Source organism: Pholcus phalangioides, unplaced genomic scaffold (assembly GCF_987345545.1).
Source record: "Pholcus phalangioides strain wild (caught in Gottingen) unplaced genomic scaffold, Ppha-v1.0 ptg000005l_1, whole genome shotgun sequence".
NCBI lineage: Eukaryota > Metazoa > Arthropoda > Arachnida > Araneae > Pholcidae > Pholcus > Pholcus phalangioides.
In genome coordinates this window covers 5,220,523-5,238,217 of record NW_028301598.1, presented here as the reverse complement: position 1 = coordinate 5,238,217, position 17,695 = coordinate 5,220,523, and the positions used below count along the sequence as shown (strand labels likewise).

At 39.8% G+C, this 17,695-nt stretch overlaps 1 protein-coding gene across 1 annotated transcript in view; it reads left to right on the top strand.

The window, feature by feature from the left end:
• Nucleotides 1–16,608, top strand: part of LOC149085778 (uncharacterized) — a 132,957-nt gene extending 116,349 nt beyond the window's left edge. The window contains exons 4-5 of the mRNA XM_089232179.1: nt 10,389–12,421; nt 13,930–16,608. Of these exons, the coding sequence (XP_089088305.1) occupies nt 10,389–12,421; nt 13,930–14,438 (2,542 nt within the window). The 3' untranslated portion in view covers nt 14,439–16,608. The remainder of the gene's footprint in view (nt 1–10,388; nt 12,422–13,929) is intronic.
• The last annotated feature ends 1,087 nt before the right edge of the window (nt 16,609–17,695 follow it).

Here is a 17,695-nt window from a genome sequence, read left to right as displayed (position 1 = left end):
ATTTAGGACCTCAACGTCTTCCACTTGAATATTGTTGAGTATTTTATTACTTCACGCAACACCCGTACATTGAATAGCATTATCTTCATTAGAAACCAACGCGAAAAGGTCATTGAAAGCACTACACATACCTACATTGCTTTCTACCCTAGACCCTCCTATCGAAAGGGGGTCAACTGTCCCCATACATCCATTGTTGACGTACCTAAAAAATGATTTTGGGTTGGAGCCAATGTAATCTGCCAACCTAGATTCGTCTTTATTTTTACTATCTCGTATCACTTTCTTCAACGCTCTTCTTTTATCAGTAAACAATGATAGGTCACCTCGTCCACTTTTATACTCTCTGAACACACTCTTTTCTTTTCAATATAAAGGTTACGCACGCTATCCGTGAACCGTATGGGGCACGATGTACAAACACGCTTTTTTCGAACAAAGTGTATGATACAATTGAATGATCGACGTTTTGATGTACCCAAAATTCCAAAACGAGCACGTCTATACGCGTTTCGGAACTATATGAAGTTCCTTCATCAGTAGTAGAAACAAAGGAGAAATAAATATATTGAAAAACTCCTCATAGCAGGAGTTACTCGCTGTTGTAGACAAGAGTCAAATTAAAAAAAAACATACATTGCGTCATTCATTTCTAAAGTGTATGACGTCGTGCAAAACAGTGGACAGCTTCGTAATAAATTCTTCCCACTAACATATCACCCCGACTGAGTCCAACTGGACTTTGGAAACTTCCGCTAACCGCTCTCTCCAAATATCAAAGTTAGTTCTCCGGAAACAAGAAACCACTCTTTTGTTATAAACCTTAATTGAAGAAAAGTTACAAAAAAAAACTAACGACACGATGAAAGCTGGAAGAAAACTCATCCCCCACCGAAACATGTTCAACAAGATCCTTGGAACTAGTAAGAACTAAATCCAAAAATGCAGCACCCCTCGTGGCTTCTGATACATGCTGATGCAAAAAATTATCGAGCACCAAAGTAAGAAAGTCTCTTTCATATTGATCTCTAGCTGAAAGGTTTTCCCAATCGATACCCTGGTAACTGAAATCCCCAAGTATTACAACCCTCTTACACATGTAGGAAATTTCATCATGCAATTTAATTTGGCAATATAGTTTGGATCACTATTCGGCGGGTTGTTTCCAACCCAAATAATTTCAATACAGTATTACTTCTCTACACGCTTCATTCTCTAGCCTTCAAACACATGATTTCACGTATATCAACACACTCAACCCCTTTTCCTATCAGATCTATTTTTCAAAAAAAAAAATTTCATCCTGAAATGTGTAAGAAAGATCCATCTCCCATCGTTTGCCGAAGATTCTGTTTATGGCTATACGATGTAGGCCCTCCATAGCTATCATAGTTTCTGAAACAGATTTCTTATTACCCAAGCTAGCACACATTTTAATTTGCCCTGGGATTTATTGTTAGTCGAGAAGCCATCCAAGTCAGAGGTGGGAAAATCACCGTCCATACTGTTATTATTAATAATAACTAAGCATTCCCGTCTACGTGGTCTGGGAGTAAAGAAACTGACCTGAGTCTATCGTAAACCTCTCAGACCCCACTCCTATTCAGATAAATCCCATCTCAACGAAACCACCTGTCCGTACATGCGGGAAGCATAAAGAACGTGACTCCCCCCCCCCCCCCGCCCCCAGTGAGGAGCAAATATCTTTTAGGCCTAAATTGAATTGACGGATACTACTCCTATACCCTTTACTACCCCTTGCCACTTCTGAACCCCCTTCCTGAGTGAATAATATTAAGTCCCGGTACTCCGACAGAGACTCACTAATATTAATAGTTTATAATATTTATAAATTAGCATATATAATGCCTGCCAGCAGTTTATATTACGATATTTTAAAGATATTTCTAAGTAGGAAAAGAACTTGAACACAGACACAGAAAATTGAAAAATTTTACAAATGGGTTTTTTCGAAATTTTGCGCACCAATCCCCCTTGAAAAAATGCTCTCTTGATAAATTTTTTACCAAAAATTGTGAGTAAAAACATTGGGTCTACATGATTAAAATTTCAATCAATTCATCAATTTACTAGAAATTCTGTCCACACACACACACACTCACTGACTCTACTCGTGACTGAATAGAGGAGGTTAACAAAAACCTTTTCAGTCCGCGGGCCAGATATGCAGTAATTCTGTCGTTCGCAGGAAAGAAACTTGTATACATAATATGACCCAATGATATGTAATTTAAGGAATATCCCCATAATTTTGGCAATCCTTCGTACAAAAATGTCCATTTTTTTTTACCTATTTTCAAAAAGGCTCAGTTGAACTTTTATTAGAATTTTTATTCAAGAATTAAGATTATTTTCCTGACTTGCAGATTGTAATGTGATAATCACGACTATCATAATTAATTACACATAGTCATATACAAAAATATTTGTCACTTATTTCTCAAACATCTGCGGTTTTTTTTTTTTTTTGCTGAATTATATTTTCACCCATTGCGACTTGCAGTAGCTATCGCCTCTATTTCCCGTCATTAGTGATTTTTTTTTTAAAGCAATTTTAGCGATAATTGGCAACTTAACGTGCCGCCTTTGACAATGTTTTGGCTATAACTCGCAGCTTCACTTACCTTTGAAGTGCGTTTAATAACTTTTCTGGGTGTAATTAACAACTATATTTGCTTTTTACAATTCCTTTTTTGCTGCAATTGGCAACACTACTTGCCTTTGATAATTTAAGGGGAGGGGGGTAATTGACAACGTCCCGTATGGATCGAAATTTCCCGCAATTTATCAAAGGAAATGGTTGCACTAGGTATATATCGTGCTGTGTGTTTGCATACTTTTCGACCGGAATCCCATTCTCGGGCCGGCAGAAACCTCTTGGTGGGCCACATTCGGCCCTCGAGCCGGAAGTTGTGCACATGTAGTTTATCTCATAACGTCAATCACCATGGCTTCATCATAATTCGCCTCAATTTGACATAAGAACCTTACTCGAATATGAACGGGGATGATTCAGAGCAAGCAAAGGGGCTTAATGCGCATTCCTACTATTAAACCAAACACGGAGATACATTTAGGAAAAAAGAATGGGACCTCCAAAGAACCAAATTCGAACTCATCCAAATTTTTAGTTCCAAACGCATACGGAATGTAAGAAAGAGCGAGAAAAAAAGTGGAAAAAGTAGGAGCAATCTGTTTCCAAGGATCGACTCCGAAGACTCTCCTTTGACATACATTTATACGTACTATATATATTTCCTCGGTTTTGGTTCCGGGGAAAAACCTTTAAATTTTCCAAAATACGACATTCTCTTGCCCAAAAAGTACCTGATCCCGACCCTCCAGAAAATTGAACCCATTGGTTTTTCTCTCTGATAAATGGTTCGCGGAACGCACTCCGGGCATTTGTCTTCTTTTGTTACCCATCTGGGGATCCTAAAACCCTTGGATTTTCAACTGCAGTCCCCGTTCTTCTTTTTTTTTTTTGTCCAATGGCTTTATTCTTCGGCACCAGAAGACGCGCAGGGTTTTATTTTTATTTGATTTTCTTTTATTTTACATTGGGGGGAAGAAATTTATGGGAAACGTAATAGGGTGTGGGTGGTCTGTCATCCGTGTTCCTTTATCATGCTTTTTCTTTGCTGTTGAGTTAATTGGGTTGTACCATTATATACTATTTCCGTCTTGATGGATATGTTAGAAGTTATTCGAGATTTGTTCAGAAATTAGGACAATTGTGTTGCAACTCATAACTTTTAGTGATCAATGAAAATGCGAGATCTCATTCATTTTTACCGATGTCATTCCTATTTTTAAATCAGGGATGGCTGTGTACTTGAACACGAGAGCGGGAAATCAGTCGCCAACAGTTCACCGTCAGGAAAATTCACAGAAACGAAAATTTATCGCCACGCAATCCGCCGCTAGGTAAATTCACGGCCACTCAATACACCGGAAGGAAAATTCATAGCCACTCAATTCACCGAAAAGAAAATACACGGCCACTCAATGCACCGAAAGGAAAATACACGGCCACTCAATACACCGAAAGGTAAATTCACTGCCATTCAATAAACAGAAAAGGAAATTTACCATCCATGCAATTCACCGTTAGGTAAATTTACGGCCACGCAATGTGCTTAAAAGAAAATTCACCGAAACGAAAACTTACCGCTAGGTAAATTCACGGCCACGCATTTCGCCCTCACAAGGAAAATTCACCGAAAGGAAAATCTACCACTTGGAAAATTCACCACTAGGTAAATTCACTGCCACGCAGTTCACCGAAAAGAAAATTTACCGCTACGAAAACTTCACCGACATGCAATTCATCAGCATCACAATTCAGTTGTTGATTGGCCAGTAATTAATGCCAACTTTAGCGAAAGTACAAATACAGGGTGTCCAATAAGTAAATAAAAATAAATAGTCTAAAAATTCATAAAACTTGGGGGAATGTGGTTTATGAAAATGTTATTCTCACGAGCGAAGAGAAGTTTTCTTTGGAACATGTTTTTTTTTAATTTTTTTCGATGGAGGGCGCAGTACAAAAATTCAGCAGGAGTGATTGGCTCCGAACATTTTTTCAATCTCTGCTGTGTCCGAAACGTTCGTGAAATTTCAGTAGATGAGCCGTTGCTGAGTTAAAACAACTTCACCAATTCTGCTTCATCCACCAGTGTGAACATCGAAATGGAAACGACATGTAAAGTTCAGAAGTGGGCTATCAATCGTACACCTTGCATTTTATAGTATTCTAATTTGCATATTTTCAGCGATTTGATTTTGTGCAGCGCGCCCTCTATCGACAAAAATTGAATTTTTCTTTTCTGTACCTCTTTACTTTTCAAAATCCTCTCTTGTACGTGAAAATAATCTTTACGCGAACCATATTAAAATATACCGATTTCCTCAATTATTACGAAGACTTCAACTATTCACGAATTTATGGGGCACCCTGTACATTTTATAAATATGTAACGTGTTGTAAATGAGATCTCACAACTAATACTGCCACAAATCCAGGACACACCACAGATCCTATCCCATTATTGACATTTCTTCCTTTCGTTGTTGATACTGCTTAATTGAAATAATTGTCTATGGTCTGGAGATGAAAGTGAAATTAGTTTAGATGTGCTGTCATCAATTTTGCAAATCGGTTGTTAGTGTGAATATGTGTTGGAATTGAATGCATGGGATATGAAATCTCACAGTCATTTCGGTTGAACCCACACCTACGATATTTCAACCAGCAGCTTCATCAATCATAATGATTTATCGCTTTTTGAACTACTGAAAGTTTCAAATGAAATGCTATCCGCTTAAATATTCAATTATTCATTTCAATAAACAGAAGATACAGAAACGGGGGGGGGGGGGTCTGTAATATCTCGTTCGATTCTTACCTTTATTAATACAACTAACAAGACTAATGTAGCTCCCAAAAATTTATGGAAGTCGAATTTTCTGGCTAATGCCAACGTAAATACAAATCTATATTTATAAAATTGATTTTCTGTCTGTGTTTGAGTGTGCTCTCTATACAAATCTACAATTTTAGATTATACCAAATGGGACCCGACATGAACGATAGGCTACATTCAAATTTCGGCATAGCAGGGCAAATGCCCCAAATGGGCAAAAAAACTGTCGGGCAACAATGGTTTTTTGGGCCTGAACAATCAGTTTCGGAACGTTTACTTTGGTTTAAAAACGCTACCGTGGTTCCCTAGCAATGCGTTTCAGACATGTATATGCCTTTACCATGGTTTGTCATTTCCTGTTATTATATATGTACAATACTTTATGCGTTTGTAATGGTTAATCACTTTTTCATTCCTCTCACTAATAAGGCTTTTTGAATAGACGCCATAATCATCATCAGCATCACTTTCAGGGTCAAGCAAAGGATGATTCCCCATAGAAATCAGTGTTAAAATTGCCGATTTTACTGTAGAAATGTGGAAATTCAGTGGGATTTTCCACCAAATCAATAATTTTTAAAATTGTATCGAATTCGCGATTTTCAAAATATTGAGTTCACTTAGAGATACGAAGCCCAGAAAATTAAATATGAAGTAATTAGCCGGACCTACTTTTGAGTTGGATATTCATGCAATAACGTTGATTTGACTTTTTATTTATATCTTTTCAAGCATGAAAATTAGTGTCTCCGTATTGTATTTTATTATTCAACTGCATAAATTCATGTAGTTTAGGATGTTTTAAAATTAATTATGGGCCTGGGCCGATAAAGCACATTGAAGGAATTCCACAGCTTTAATTAAGCATTTTTGGAAGCAGAAACAGGCAGAGATGGATAACTTGAAGTTCAAGGGATGCAAGGAGAAATAGAAATACTTAACGCCCCTTGAAAAAGAAAAACTGTTCATTTCTATGTTTCTTTAAATCTAGATTTGTTTTCTTTCATAAGTCCCGCACTAAGTCGCCATATCGGTTAACTTGGACACGGTTTGTATGTCCCTCAAGAAAGAGAGAGGGAACCACAACAGGCGAATTGCCCAACAAAGTGGCTGGCAAAAAAGAAAGAAAGAGAACATAAAATGTATAGTCACAAAAAAAAAGCCCATAAAATCATAGTTGACGTTACCTATATACAGCATCCTAAATAATAACCAGAAAAAGTAAGTCAACAACTAAGCTATCTGCCATGGACGGAATACGGAGGGCATTGCCCCCCCCCTTCCCCCCAGCGTTAAAGGTGAAGTTGACTGATCTAATGTACATATGTATATATGAATTGACATCATCATCATCGTGCCCCTCTCAGAAATAATGTCCGTGCCTCCCCCCAAACTTCCAAGTCTATCTCCGCATATGCTATTTGCCCATAGAAATACGGTTGCCATTCTTTTAACATGGATAACTTCTCGATTTCTCCCACTCATTTTATCGTATTTCCTCTTTAACGTGTTCATCGTGGAACTATTCGTGACATCAGAAGATAAGGTATTCCATTCATTTACAACATCTGCTGCTGCAGAAAAGTCCTTTGCGACACAACAACTTAGAGAATCATCCCTAACTAACTGAAACTGGTGTTCCCGAGTCGAAGCATTTGAAATCCGGCGTAACAATGTTTCATGGCCCATTATATTGATCCCCTTGAAGATCTTAAATACTTGAACCGTATTTCCATGACGCCTACGTTGTTCCGAAGAAAACATATTCAACGAATCAAGTCTCTCTTCGTAGCTTTCCCGCTAGTGCTCTAGTGGCTTCTATACAAATACAAATACAACGCCACAACAGGCAAAATGCCCAACGAGGTGGCTGAGAAAAAGATGCCTATAACAAATATGGATGTCATATATTTCAAAAATACAGCAACCCAATTAAAAACACAATCACAAAAATTATAAACGAATGGATGTACATTCGGTTGGCACCACCTTCAACCGAGTGTGCATCCATCTGATGACCCGCCGTACGAGTCCTCAAAACCGTACGGCGTACTCCAGGCCACGACGAACTACTCCTCGGAAAAGGCTCTGGGGAAACGAAAAGAAAACTTTTCAAGAATCCAACCGAGCATTGTATTTACTTTTTTGATCACCGTGGAACAGTGTTCAGAAAACCTAAGCCGCTCGTCCATGATAATTCCCAAATCCGTGACCCTAGTGGCATCCGGAATAGGTTTTTTTCCATTCAGCTTGTAACTGAAACGTGCGTTTTTCGAGAACAAAATTGAGTGACCCGACCCATACACTTCTCAAAGGTGACGGTCATGCTTCATTCTCATTTTCCCAAGCTGCAATCTTATTCAAGTTGGCCTGGAGCAGCTGTCTATCGCTTTGATTTTTGACTGCTCCCCTCGATTTAACGTCATCCGCTAATTTGCTAACAATCTCATCGATACTCTGATGAAGTTTATCGATAAAAATTGGAAACAGAATGCGTCCAAGGACACTTCCTTGAGGGACTCCGCTTGCGACACCTGTCCAATAAGAAAATTTCCCGTTGACCGCTGTGACCTATCTTTTAACCGCGATTTTGAAGTGGAATTTTCTGACTATCCAGTTCAATAAGTTGCCCGCAATCTCAATCTCGTGCAAACGCTTCAAGAGTTTACTTCGGTGGCCCGATTGAAAGTCTTTTGAAAATCGAGATAGACCACGTCTACGTTTTTGTCTTTTCCCAAAGCCTTAGCCACATGATCATAGAAGCAAATGATGTTGGTTACACATGGCTTGCCCTTCCTGAATCTATTCTAATTTTCCGATAACACATTATTATCCTCCATTTACTTTAAGGGTTGCCTTTTAATGATAATTTACAGTATTTTGGAGAGGGAGCCAGTTCAACTTACCTGGTGATCGTTTGAGACGCCCCCCTCCCTCCTCTCTACTACCTTTTCTTAAAGATAGGAACTACGTTGGCGAGTTTCTAATCCCGTGGGGCGATACCCTCAGACACACTGCTCCTGTAGATCTGTGCAATTGGTAGAAACGGGTCATTAGCACATCCCCTCAGGACCCTTAGATAAATGTCATCCGGTCCTGCGCCTTGATAGCAGATAAATTCCTAACAAGCTGGAGGACTTCTTAATAATCAATTTTAATACCATTGAATTCCTTTATGAATCCCAGGTTCGCCCCCTTTTGAAACATCACCGTCTTTGTTGAAAACTCGGACACTTTTTTTTTGTATGGGCCATTAATGTCTGTCAATCTAGATTCTACTTCTTTCTTAATATCTCTAATCGCTTTCTCCACCTTTCTCCTTTTATGCGGTCAAATTTAAACTTTCATTGTTTAACTTGTCTAAATGTCGTTTTCTTTTCAAGATTAAGATTTCGCACGTTATCCGTGAACCATAGGGTTCATGATGCGTGGTCTCTATGGTGCCTATGTTGATGATGATGTGTGGTCCGTATGTGGACCTTATGGTTCATAGGGCTCACGTGAACCATAGGACACGATGAACAAATGCGTTTTTTATTGACTACCACCTGTGGACTACCACCTACTAATAATAGTGCCACTGTGGTGGTCGAGTGGTTATAGTGACGGACTCGCGATGCGAGGATCCGGGTTCGAACCCCACAGTGGTGGTCGGCTGAAGTTGGTTTTCTGTGGTTTCCAACTTCAAGGCGCAAATGCGAGCCGATCTCCCCGTTAAAAAGTCTCGCCACAGAGAGCAACAGTCCTACAACGATAAATCATTCAATCATAACACTTCACTCATAGTTAGAAAAAAAACTGGTGGCAGATGGCAGCACGACACATAACAAGCATTACACAGGAACAAACTTCACGTCAGGTTTCACTACACGTACACACACATTCCCGCATGTACCGATTCGTTGGGGGGTTCCGCGGGGGGTTGTGGGCGGGGTGCATGTGTGGTGTAGCAGTAGTAGGTAGGGCTCGTAGGTAGGGTAAAAAAGGGCTCGGGGATCCATGATGTTCTTAAGTCAGCCACCTCGTTGGGCAATTTGCCTGTTGTGGCGTTGTATTTGTATTTGTATTTGTATTATGAACAAACGGTATCACCTCACTTAAAACAGAGAAAAGTGTATTGGAAAAACTACAGACAATTGGTTTACTGCTCCAACTGATTCTAATTGCTCTTTGGAAATATACGTCAACTTATCTCTGAATAGCCCAAAGTTGGTTCCACGAAAACAAGGAACCAATCTTTTGTTAATCGCTTTACCCGTGGAAACGTTACATAGAAAACTAACAACACGATAATCACTGAAAGAAAGAGAGCCAATGAGATCATCGGCATTAGTAAGAATCAAATTCAAAAGATAGAAGTACCCTTAGTGGTTTCTAAGACCTGTTTACACAACGAATTATGAAGCCTGTCTTAAGGAAATCTTGCTCATAATGATCCCTAACTGAAAGATTCTCCCAATTGATGCCCGGATAGTTGAAGTCCCCTAATATTATGGGTTATAAACAAGGTAATTTTACGGTTTTTTTTTTTTGTTTTTTTTTTGTATTGAAACACAAACCTCAGGCTCTCCAATCTCCGATTTGCTTTCGTACAGTGCCCTCTTTCGACGTTTTTTTTGAACCAAAAAATTCTCCCATTAATAAAAATAACTAACTTTTCGCAAACTGCATTCAAATATACCAATTCCTTTAATTTTTTATGGATTTTTAAAAAAATTTACGAGTTTATGTAAAAAATACTTTCATGTGCTTAGTTGATGGATCATACGGTGAATCCGGATACACATAATAATTCCCTCAGATTTTATTTAAAAATATTGATTTTATGATCTAATTACTATTGATTTATGCTGGATTGTTCATAGCTGCATGCCTTGATTTGATTCCCGAAACACTGTGACATAAACTAATATGTCGTTTATTCGTTTCATTTGATTCCAGTACGATGTGTTATCAAGGTTATATGGAGATCGAGGACAGCAAGATATACACGACCAAGAAGCGTTCCGTGAGATATCTCAGGCGATCCAGAAAGAAAGGCAGCACAGCCCGGAAAGACAGTGGGTCCACTCGTATGACCAAACACAGCCCAAACGGGGCCTTCTGCGGCAAGATGATTGGTGAAGCAGCGACTTTCTACAGCTCCGGTGACAAAGTGAACCTGAACATATTCACGCTGTACCAGGTATCAGACAACACGGCAGCTCCGCGCCTGTATTTGACGTACAGGTTTCTCCACCGTGGTGCCGAACCTTTCTCCACCCGTCCCAACGAGACGCTGGACGCCGATTTGAACAAGACCTGCGAGTTCACCTACACCGACTGCTACACCCAAACCTGCAAGATAAGGTCGCCGAACTATCCCGGTTTCTATCTCCGGAACCTAACATGCCTGTACAGGATAAAACAGCTGTACACGCTGCCCGAAAAAATTGCTCAGGTCGAAGTTTACCAAGACAATGAGTTCAAGATAAATGTCTTGAGTGGACTGACCAACAACGATAGGTACAAACCCGGTGTCCTCACGTCGGATTGCGCTGGCGATCTCATCAGGGTCTACGACGGACAAACAAGACTGGCGCCTTTGCTGGCGGAGTTTTGTGGATCGGGCCCCCTGCCACCAGTGAGGTCGAGCGGGCCCGACCTGTTAGTGGAACTGCGTAGTGTAGCTTACCAGCCACTGTCATCTTCGAAGTTCGAGCTGAAAGTCAAAATACATTTCGTGTCTGAATCAGCTTTCCGTATCACTTCTAACCAGTGTGTCATGACAGTCGACGCGTCCAGGACAAGGAGCGGGGTCCTGAACGTACCCAATCACTCGATCTCCGCCAACACCACGTGCTCTTTCCGAATGACTGGCAAACGCCCGTCTGAAAGAATCTGGCTGTACTTCATGGTGTACAATGTACCGGACCTGCACCCGTGGTCTGACCTGGAACACTGCGATGTTGCCAGGCTGAGTATCATTTACCCAAAGCTCAAGTTCAGGCACAGGCACCACCAGCACCACTCGTATAGTCTGTATCAGAATTTAGATGCATCCGCTTTGCTCAACGGTTCGAAAACTTTGGTCGGGACATTCTGCGAGAAGACTTCTCCCCGGCAGTGTGGTCACGCATTCGACTTCACGGACTATATCCCGTCTAGACCTTGTTCGGTGGTCACCGAAAGTTACCTGTCGACGGGTCCAGAGCTTCTGCTGGAGTTCGACTTCATGCGGACGATGGCTGTCCATGGTACGACCCCGAACTTCGTGGCTAGGTACGAATTGGTGGACTTTGATCAGCCCGTCGAAGCGGGCAACTGCGTCGTCAAGGTCCGCAGCAGTTCCGGTTCCACGGGCTGGCTGGAAAACCCGAGGAATTTGTTTCTGTACGGCAGGGGTGGGAAAACAGCCCTTGACTGCTTGTACGAGCTTCGGGGTGAAGAGAGCGAGAGGGTGAGGGTGATCGTGCAGAAAGTGAAGTTTCCGTCTTCTGAAGGGTGCGAGACGACGCATCGGAAGTCGACGATGAAATACAAATGTGCCTTGACGAACTCCGACGTGAAGTACGCCATAATAAACGTCACCGAGCTGTGGAACAAGTTAGAGCTTCCCGTCGGGTGCCTCTGCGACGGGCACTCGGAACACTGGAAAGAAGAAGACCAGATCGTGTTCGAATCGGTCAGCAACGAAATGGACCTCCGCTACCTCGTGAGAAACATGGGACCTCGCGACGACTTCAGGACGTTCCACTTCGAGGTTAAGTACGAGTTCGTGCACACCACCACCGTCTGTGACGTGGACGATTACGTCATAACGGGCATCGAAGGACGCGTCACCCTGGACATTCAGAGTAAGACACTCTGTAGATGGCTGCTGGTGTCTCTGCCATCCAGAAGCATGTACGTCACTGTAAAAGGGAGAAAGATGGATACATCGTGCCAAAACAAGTACATATTCTACGGGCTGCACGACGAGGATGTCTACGCAGGTAATCCGTCTTATCTGGACATGTCAAAGTAATGAAATCTGCTATGAAGTACAGGGTGTCCCATGAATTCCTAAATAGTTTAAAAATTGAGGGGTTTTCATTTGTACAGAAAAAATTAATGAACATTTTTGTCAATAGATGGAGCTGCGCGATTGGAAATCACTGGAAATATGCAAATAAGAGTCATAAAATGCAGGGTGCACGGGACTAACATTTCTGAGTTTTCCCGTTGCTGACGCTTACATAATATTTTCATTGTGATGTTGGCATTGGTGAAAAATTCAGTACTGGTGAAGTCGTTTGAGACACGAATCGCCATCTGAAGCTTTACGAATGGTTTCCAGACATAGATATTGAGGAATGTGCAGCGCTCCCTATTGCCGCAATGCGGTCGTCTGGATATCATCATGGACTTGTGTCGTGAACACCCGTTCAGACTACACTGACAGCATATGGTAGACTACATGACAGTAGTGGTCGGCTGAAGTTGGTTTCCAGTCGTTTTCCAACTTCGAGGGACGATCCCCTGTTGGAAAGAGTCTCTATACAGCGGGAGAGCAATCAGGCCTACAACATTCGACCCCTTCGGATACAAGCTTCCTGCAAAAAAATCCGATTTTCTTTATTTGACGAATCGGTGATAAATCTGGTAACCTTGTCCCAACCTAACAGTTCGTTAGAAAAAAAGAAGATAGATAATATGAAAAAAATGGATAAGTTTAAAAAAGTAATGCATATCAGATAAGAGCGATATTAGATAAGATCGAAATAGATAAGAGTATACAGTGGATTTCTCTTTTTATTCTCCCCTTACGTGCTGTTTTTCGCTTTCACGTGCATATATTAGGGGATACACTTTCGCTCTCACATGCATATATCATATATGGGGGAAAATAAATAATTGACAGGAGCAAAGAAAGAAAGTTGGGAAAGAAAAACAACTTCGGTTCATAAGGTCACAATAAAGCTTCGCGATAACGGGGAGAGAGGAAAGAAAACACAGAGAACCCCGGATTGAATTTATTCCACCGGCGTTTAGACGAAATGCTTCATCCGTGATCATAAGTTGGGTTAAAAAAATTCACGTATGCCACAAACAAAAATAAAAACGGCCAATTTGTGTGCTTCTGAATTCGGATACTAGGTGGCAGCAGTTGACGAACAACACATATAACATGCATTTCACAGAATTAAACTTCACGTGAGGTTCACGACACGCACAAATTCATTCCGAAATGTACCCATTCCTCATGGTTTTCGTAGAAGAATATGGAAAAGGTATATGAATGATTTAGCAATAGTGCTCTCTATCAACAAAAATGCCAACTAAATTTTATTCCTATAGCAAAAAAATCCGCTTTTGTGATATTACCTTTTTCGCAAACCACACTGAAATATACAATTCCTTGGATTTTTATATCAACTTTTCAATTATTTATGAATTTATGGGACACCCTGTACATTTTTCGGAATACTCGTGTCATATTCGTTTCACTTTTTTATTGCAGCTTACTGTGCGTCAGAAGAGGAGGAGTTCGATTCTCTGTTCGCGGGTTTCCTTCCGGGTCACCAATCGAATACCCAGCAGTTGAAGAGTGACACGGGGATCACGGTACTGGAGATCGTCGCTGGTCACCCGGGTCACTTCAGCGTGCACTGGATCGAAGTAACGAGAAGATCGAGGGAAGACGGTGACGGTGGTCCTCTAATACACGACTGTGAACTCGAATGTCCAGAGCTAGAAGCCTGTATCAGTTCAGACCTCGCTTGCGACGGTATCAGTCATTGCCCGAGGACAGCCGAAGACGAGTCGCCCGAACGTTGCTCCCAGTCGCAACTCCCGACGGTCGTTTTCTGCATCGTGACAGCCGTCATAATGTGTGTCGTCATCTTCTTACTGGCGATCGTCGTCAGACACAGGCTGCACCGGAGGCGCAAGACACCGGTGCCGTCACATCACATGACCCTGACGTCAGTCCGGAAGAACTCTGCCATCATGACGACGAGGATAGGATAGATATTCAATATCACATGTTACAATGTTTGTTTTTTCTGAATAGCTCACGTACAAGACCTGCTTTGAATTCATTTCTAACACATGGAAACTGAATCTTTCATCGAAAAAAATCGTATCCATGAATTCAATGGATACATACATGTCCTGTATTCTTAATTAAAAATACGAGTTTTCCATTAAACATCCTATTTTACTTGGTTTTGGTGTGACCTTCCTAAAAAAAACCGTAAAGACTGAAACCATAAAGATCATGGATCAAGGACCATGGATAATTATTTATATACACTATTTTGATAAGCCATATATGTCATTGCTCAGCCATCGTATTAGTGAAAGTACGAGATTTATAAGAAAACGAATCTATTTTAGAGAAGCACCGTTGGACTACTTGGAATCAGATTACTGATTTTTACTTGGGATCGAGTCGATTATTCCCTTGAGATCAAGCCGTTCATCCATTTGGAATCAAGTCGAGGATTCACTTGAAATCAGGTTCTTGATCCATTTGGAATCATATTAGTTATCTACATGAAATCATATTAGTTATATACTTGAAATCGGGTTGTTGATCAACATGAAATCAGGCATTTGGTTGATTTCTTTGGAATCCAACCAATTATCCACTTGAAATCGGGTTGCTGATCCACATGATATAAGGTGTTTGGTTGATTTGGAATCAAGCCAATTATCCACTTGAAATCGAGTTGTTGATCCACATGTGAAATCAGGTATTTGGTTAATTAGGAATCAAACTAAAAATCAAGTTTTTGGTTTGCTTGGAATGAAGCTGGTTATTCACTTGAAATAAGGTTGTTTATTCATTTGCAATCAAATCAGTTGTCCACTTGACTGTTGTTCAATTTTAAATCAAGTCAGTGATTCACTTGAAATCAGGCCATCGATCCATTTTTTGTAAACATACAGGCTGTTGATCCATTTGTAATAAAATCCAGTGAAATCAGATTGTTCGTTCATTTGCAATCAGGATGTTGATTACTTTGACATCAGATCGGAAAACCATTCGAAATCAGGTTCTTGATCCACTTGAAATCCCGTTGTTGATACACTAGAATTCCGGTTGTTGATCCACTTGAAATCAGGTTGTTTATCAATTTGTAATTTAATTTAGTTTTTCATACATATCCAATCAAATGAGTTATCCACCTTGAAATTAGGATGTCGATTCACTTGAAATCACGTCGGTGATTCACTCGAAAACGGGCCATTGATCCACTTTTTGTAGTCAGGCTATTGAATCATTCGTTTATCAAATCAGTAATCGACTTGAAATCAGGTTGTCGGTCATTTGTAATCAGGATAGTTATTTCCTTGAAATTATTTAGTTTTCCCCCGAAATAAGGGTACTGATATACTTGGGAATAAAATTGCTGATCTCTTCGATTGAAATCAGGTTGCTCGAAATGATGGTAGCAATCTACGTGGAATCGTGTTGCTGATCCCTTGGAGTCAAGTCGGTGGTCTGCTTGTAATCTAAATGTATATCCACCTCTTGAAATCAGGTTGGTGATTCAATTGGAATCAAAATTGTGGTCTGCTCCAAACGAAAAATTTCACTTCAAAGTAGGTTGAACTCCCATGCTGAGACTATCGCGGTCTATTGAAGTAACTCCAAAATAGGCTTTAACAAGATAAACCCAAGTCTATATGTGAGTGATTGGAAGCTTTGGCATTCAGCCGACTGTGAAAAAACGAACATTTCGATCACATGTTTTTTTTCGGTTTAATGTCTATACATATTTTTCGGCATAATCTCGGTGAAATGACTATATTTAGTGTTATGTGAATAAACATGTATTCGACCCAGACATAGTGGAAACAAATCGACGCCAAGCATTTCCTGGCATGTAAATAAGTTTTTTCTAACTCTGTATATGTGAAAAAAAAATCTCGTGACATGGCATGATTTACCGTTCGGTGTATGCATAATGAATGACTCTTTTTCATATCACAACGCATAAAAAAAAATTGACATGATGTTTTCTCTCGTGTTTATTTCCCATGTCCGCAGAAAATCCAATGTGGACTTGAATTCATATCAAGTATATATTATTATTTTTGTTTCGATTATTTGTTTCTTGTTTTCCGCTTCTTCTCGAAATAATATTGTGTACAATGTCCCCTCATGTTGTGAATATTGTATTTTCTGATATTTTTTACTGAATTAAACAATTTTTCTCCCTGATATCGTGATTTGTTCCATGTTTATCCTCACAGATTTTGATAAAATTTTCACTTTGTTAACCACATATGTTGAATGAATTCACTCTACATCGGCTTATCTTCTAGATGTTAATTCGATTGATTTTATAGATATATCAAGTTAAATATAAAATTTTCTAATACAGTAAGACCCCGATATAACGAACTTCAATACGAAGAATTCTCCTATTAACCACTTCACGGATATGCGATTAGCAAGAAATCCAGATGATCTCTCTTTGAAGAACCGGCGACAAATATGATAACCTCGTTCCAACGTAATGGCATGTTAGAAAAAATAAGGAAAAAAGTAGAAAAATAAGAAGAGAAAAAAACACAAATCAAAGGAGAACAGTATATCACTTTGTTTTCTCTCTTATCTGTAATACTTACAGAATACTTACCTGTAATACTTACAGATAAGTGAGAGTAGGTATGAAATATATGTATCTATCTTCTCACCCTCACTTACCTGTTTTTTTTTGGTTTTTTTTTTTTGCTCTCATGTACACCGTATGTAACAAAACCTTTTTAACCTTAGAGTAGAAGCTACAGTAGAAGCTTTTGACCTCCTCGTCACGGATGTAAAAATAACTTTTTTTCATAGGGTTGCAACAAAGTTACATGGTGATGATGAGAGAGGAAAAAAACAGGAGACTCTTGTTTATTTCTCTGGAATGTGGGCGCAATATTACGTCATTGATCTTAAAGTGATTAAACGATTTGTTTCTAAAATTCTGACAAATACAAATACAGCGCTACAACAGGCAAAATGCCCAATTAGGTGACTGAGAAGAAGATGCCCATAACAAATATGGATGTCATATATTTCAAAAAATTTGATTGACGAAAGTCAATCGGTCCAACCCCCTTAACAAGTGCACAAAAAATTGTCATTCAAATATATATACATATAAATGTAAATTTTTTGACATGGATTTGGTAAAAATGGCTTTTAGAATTTGCCTTTCCAATTGCGATTATGTTCCTGATCAATTTGACTACAAATAAACAACTTCCTTGATTTAACGAATAAA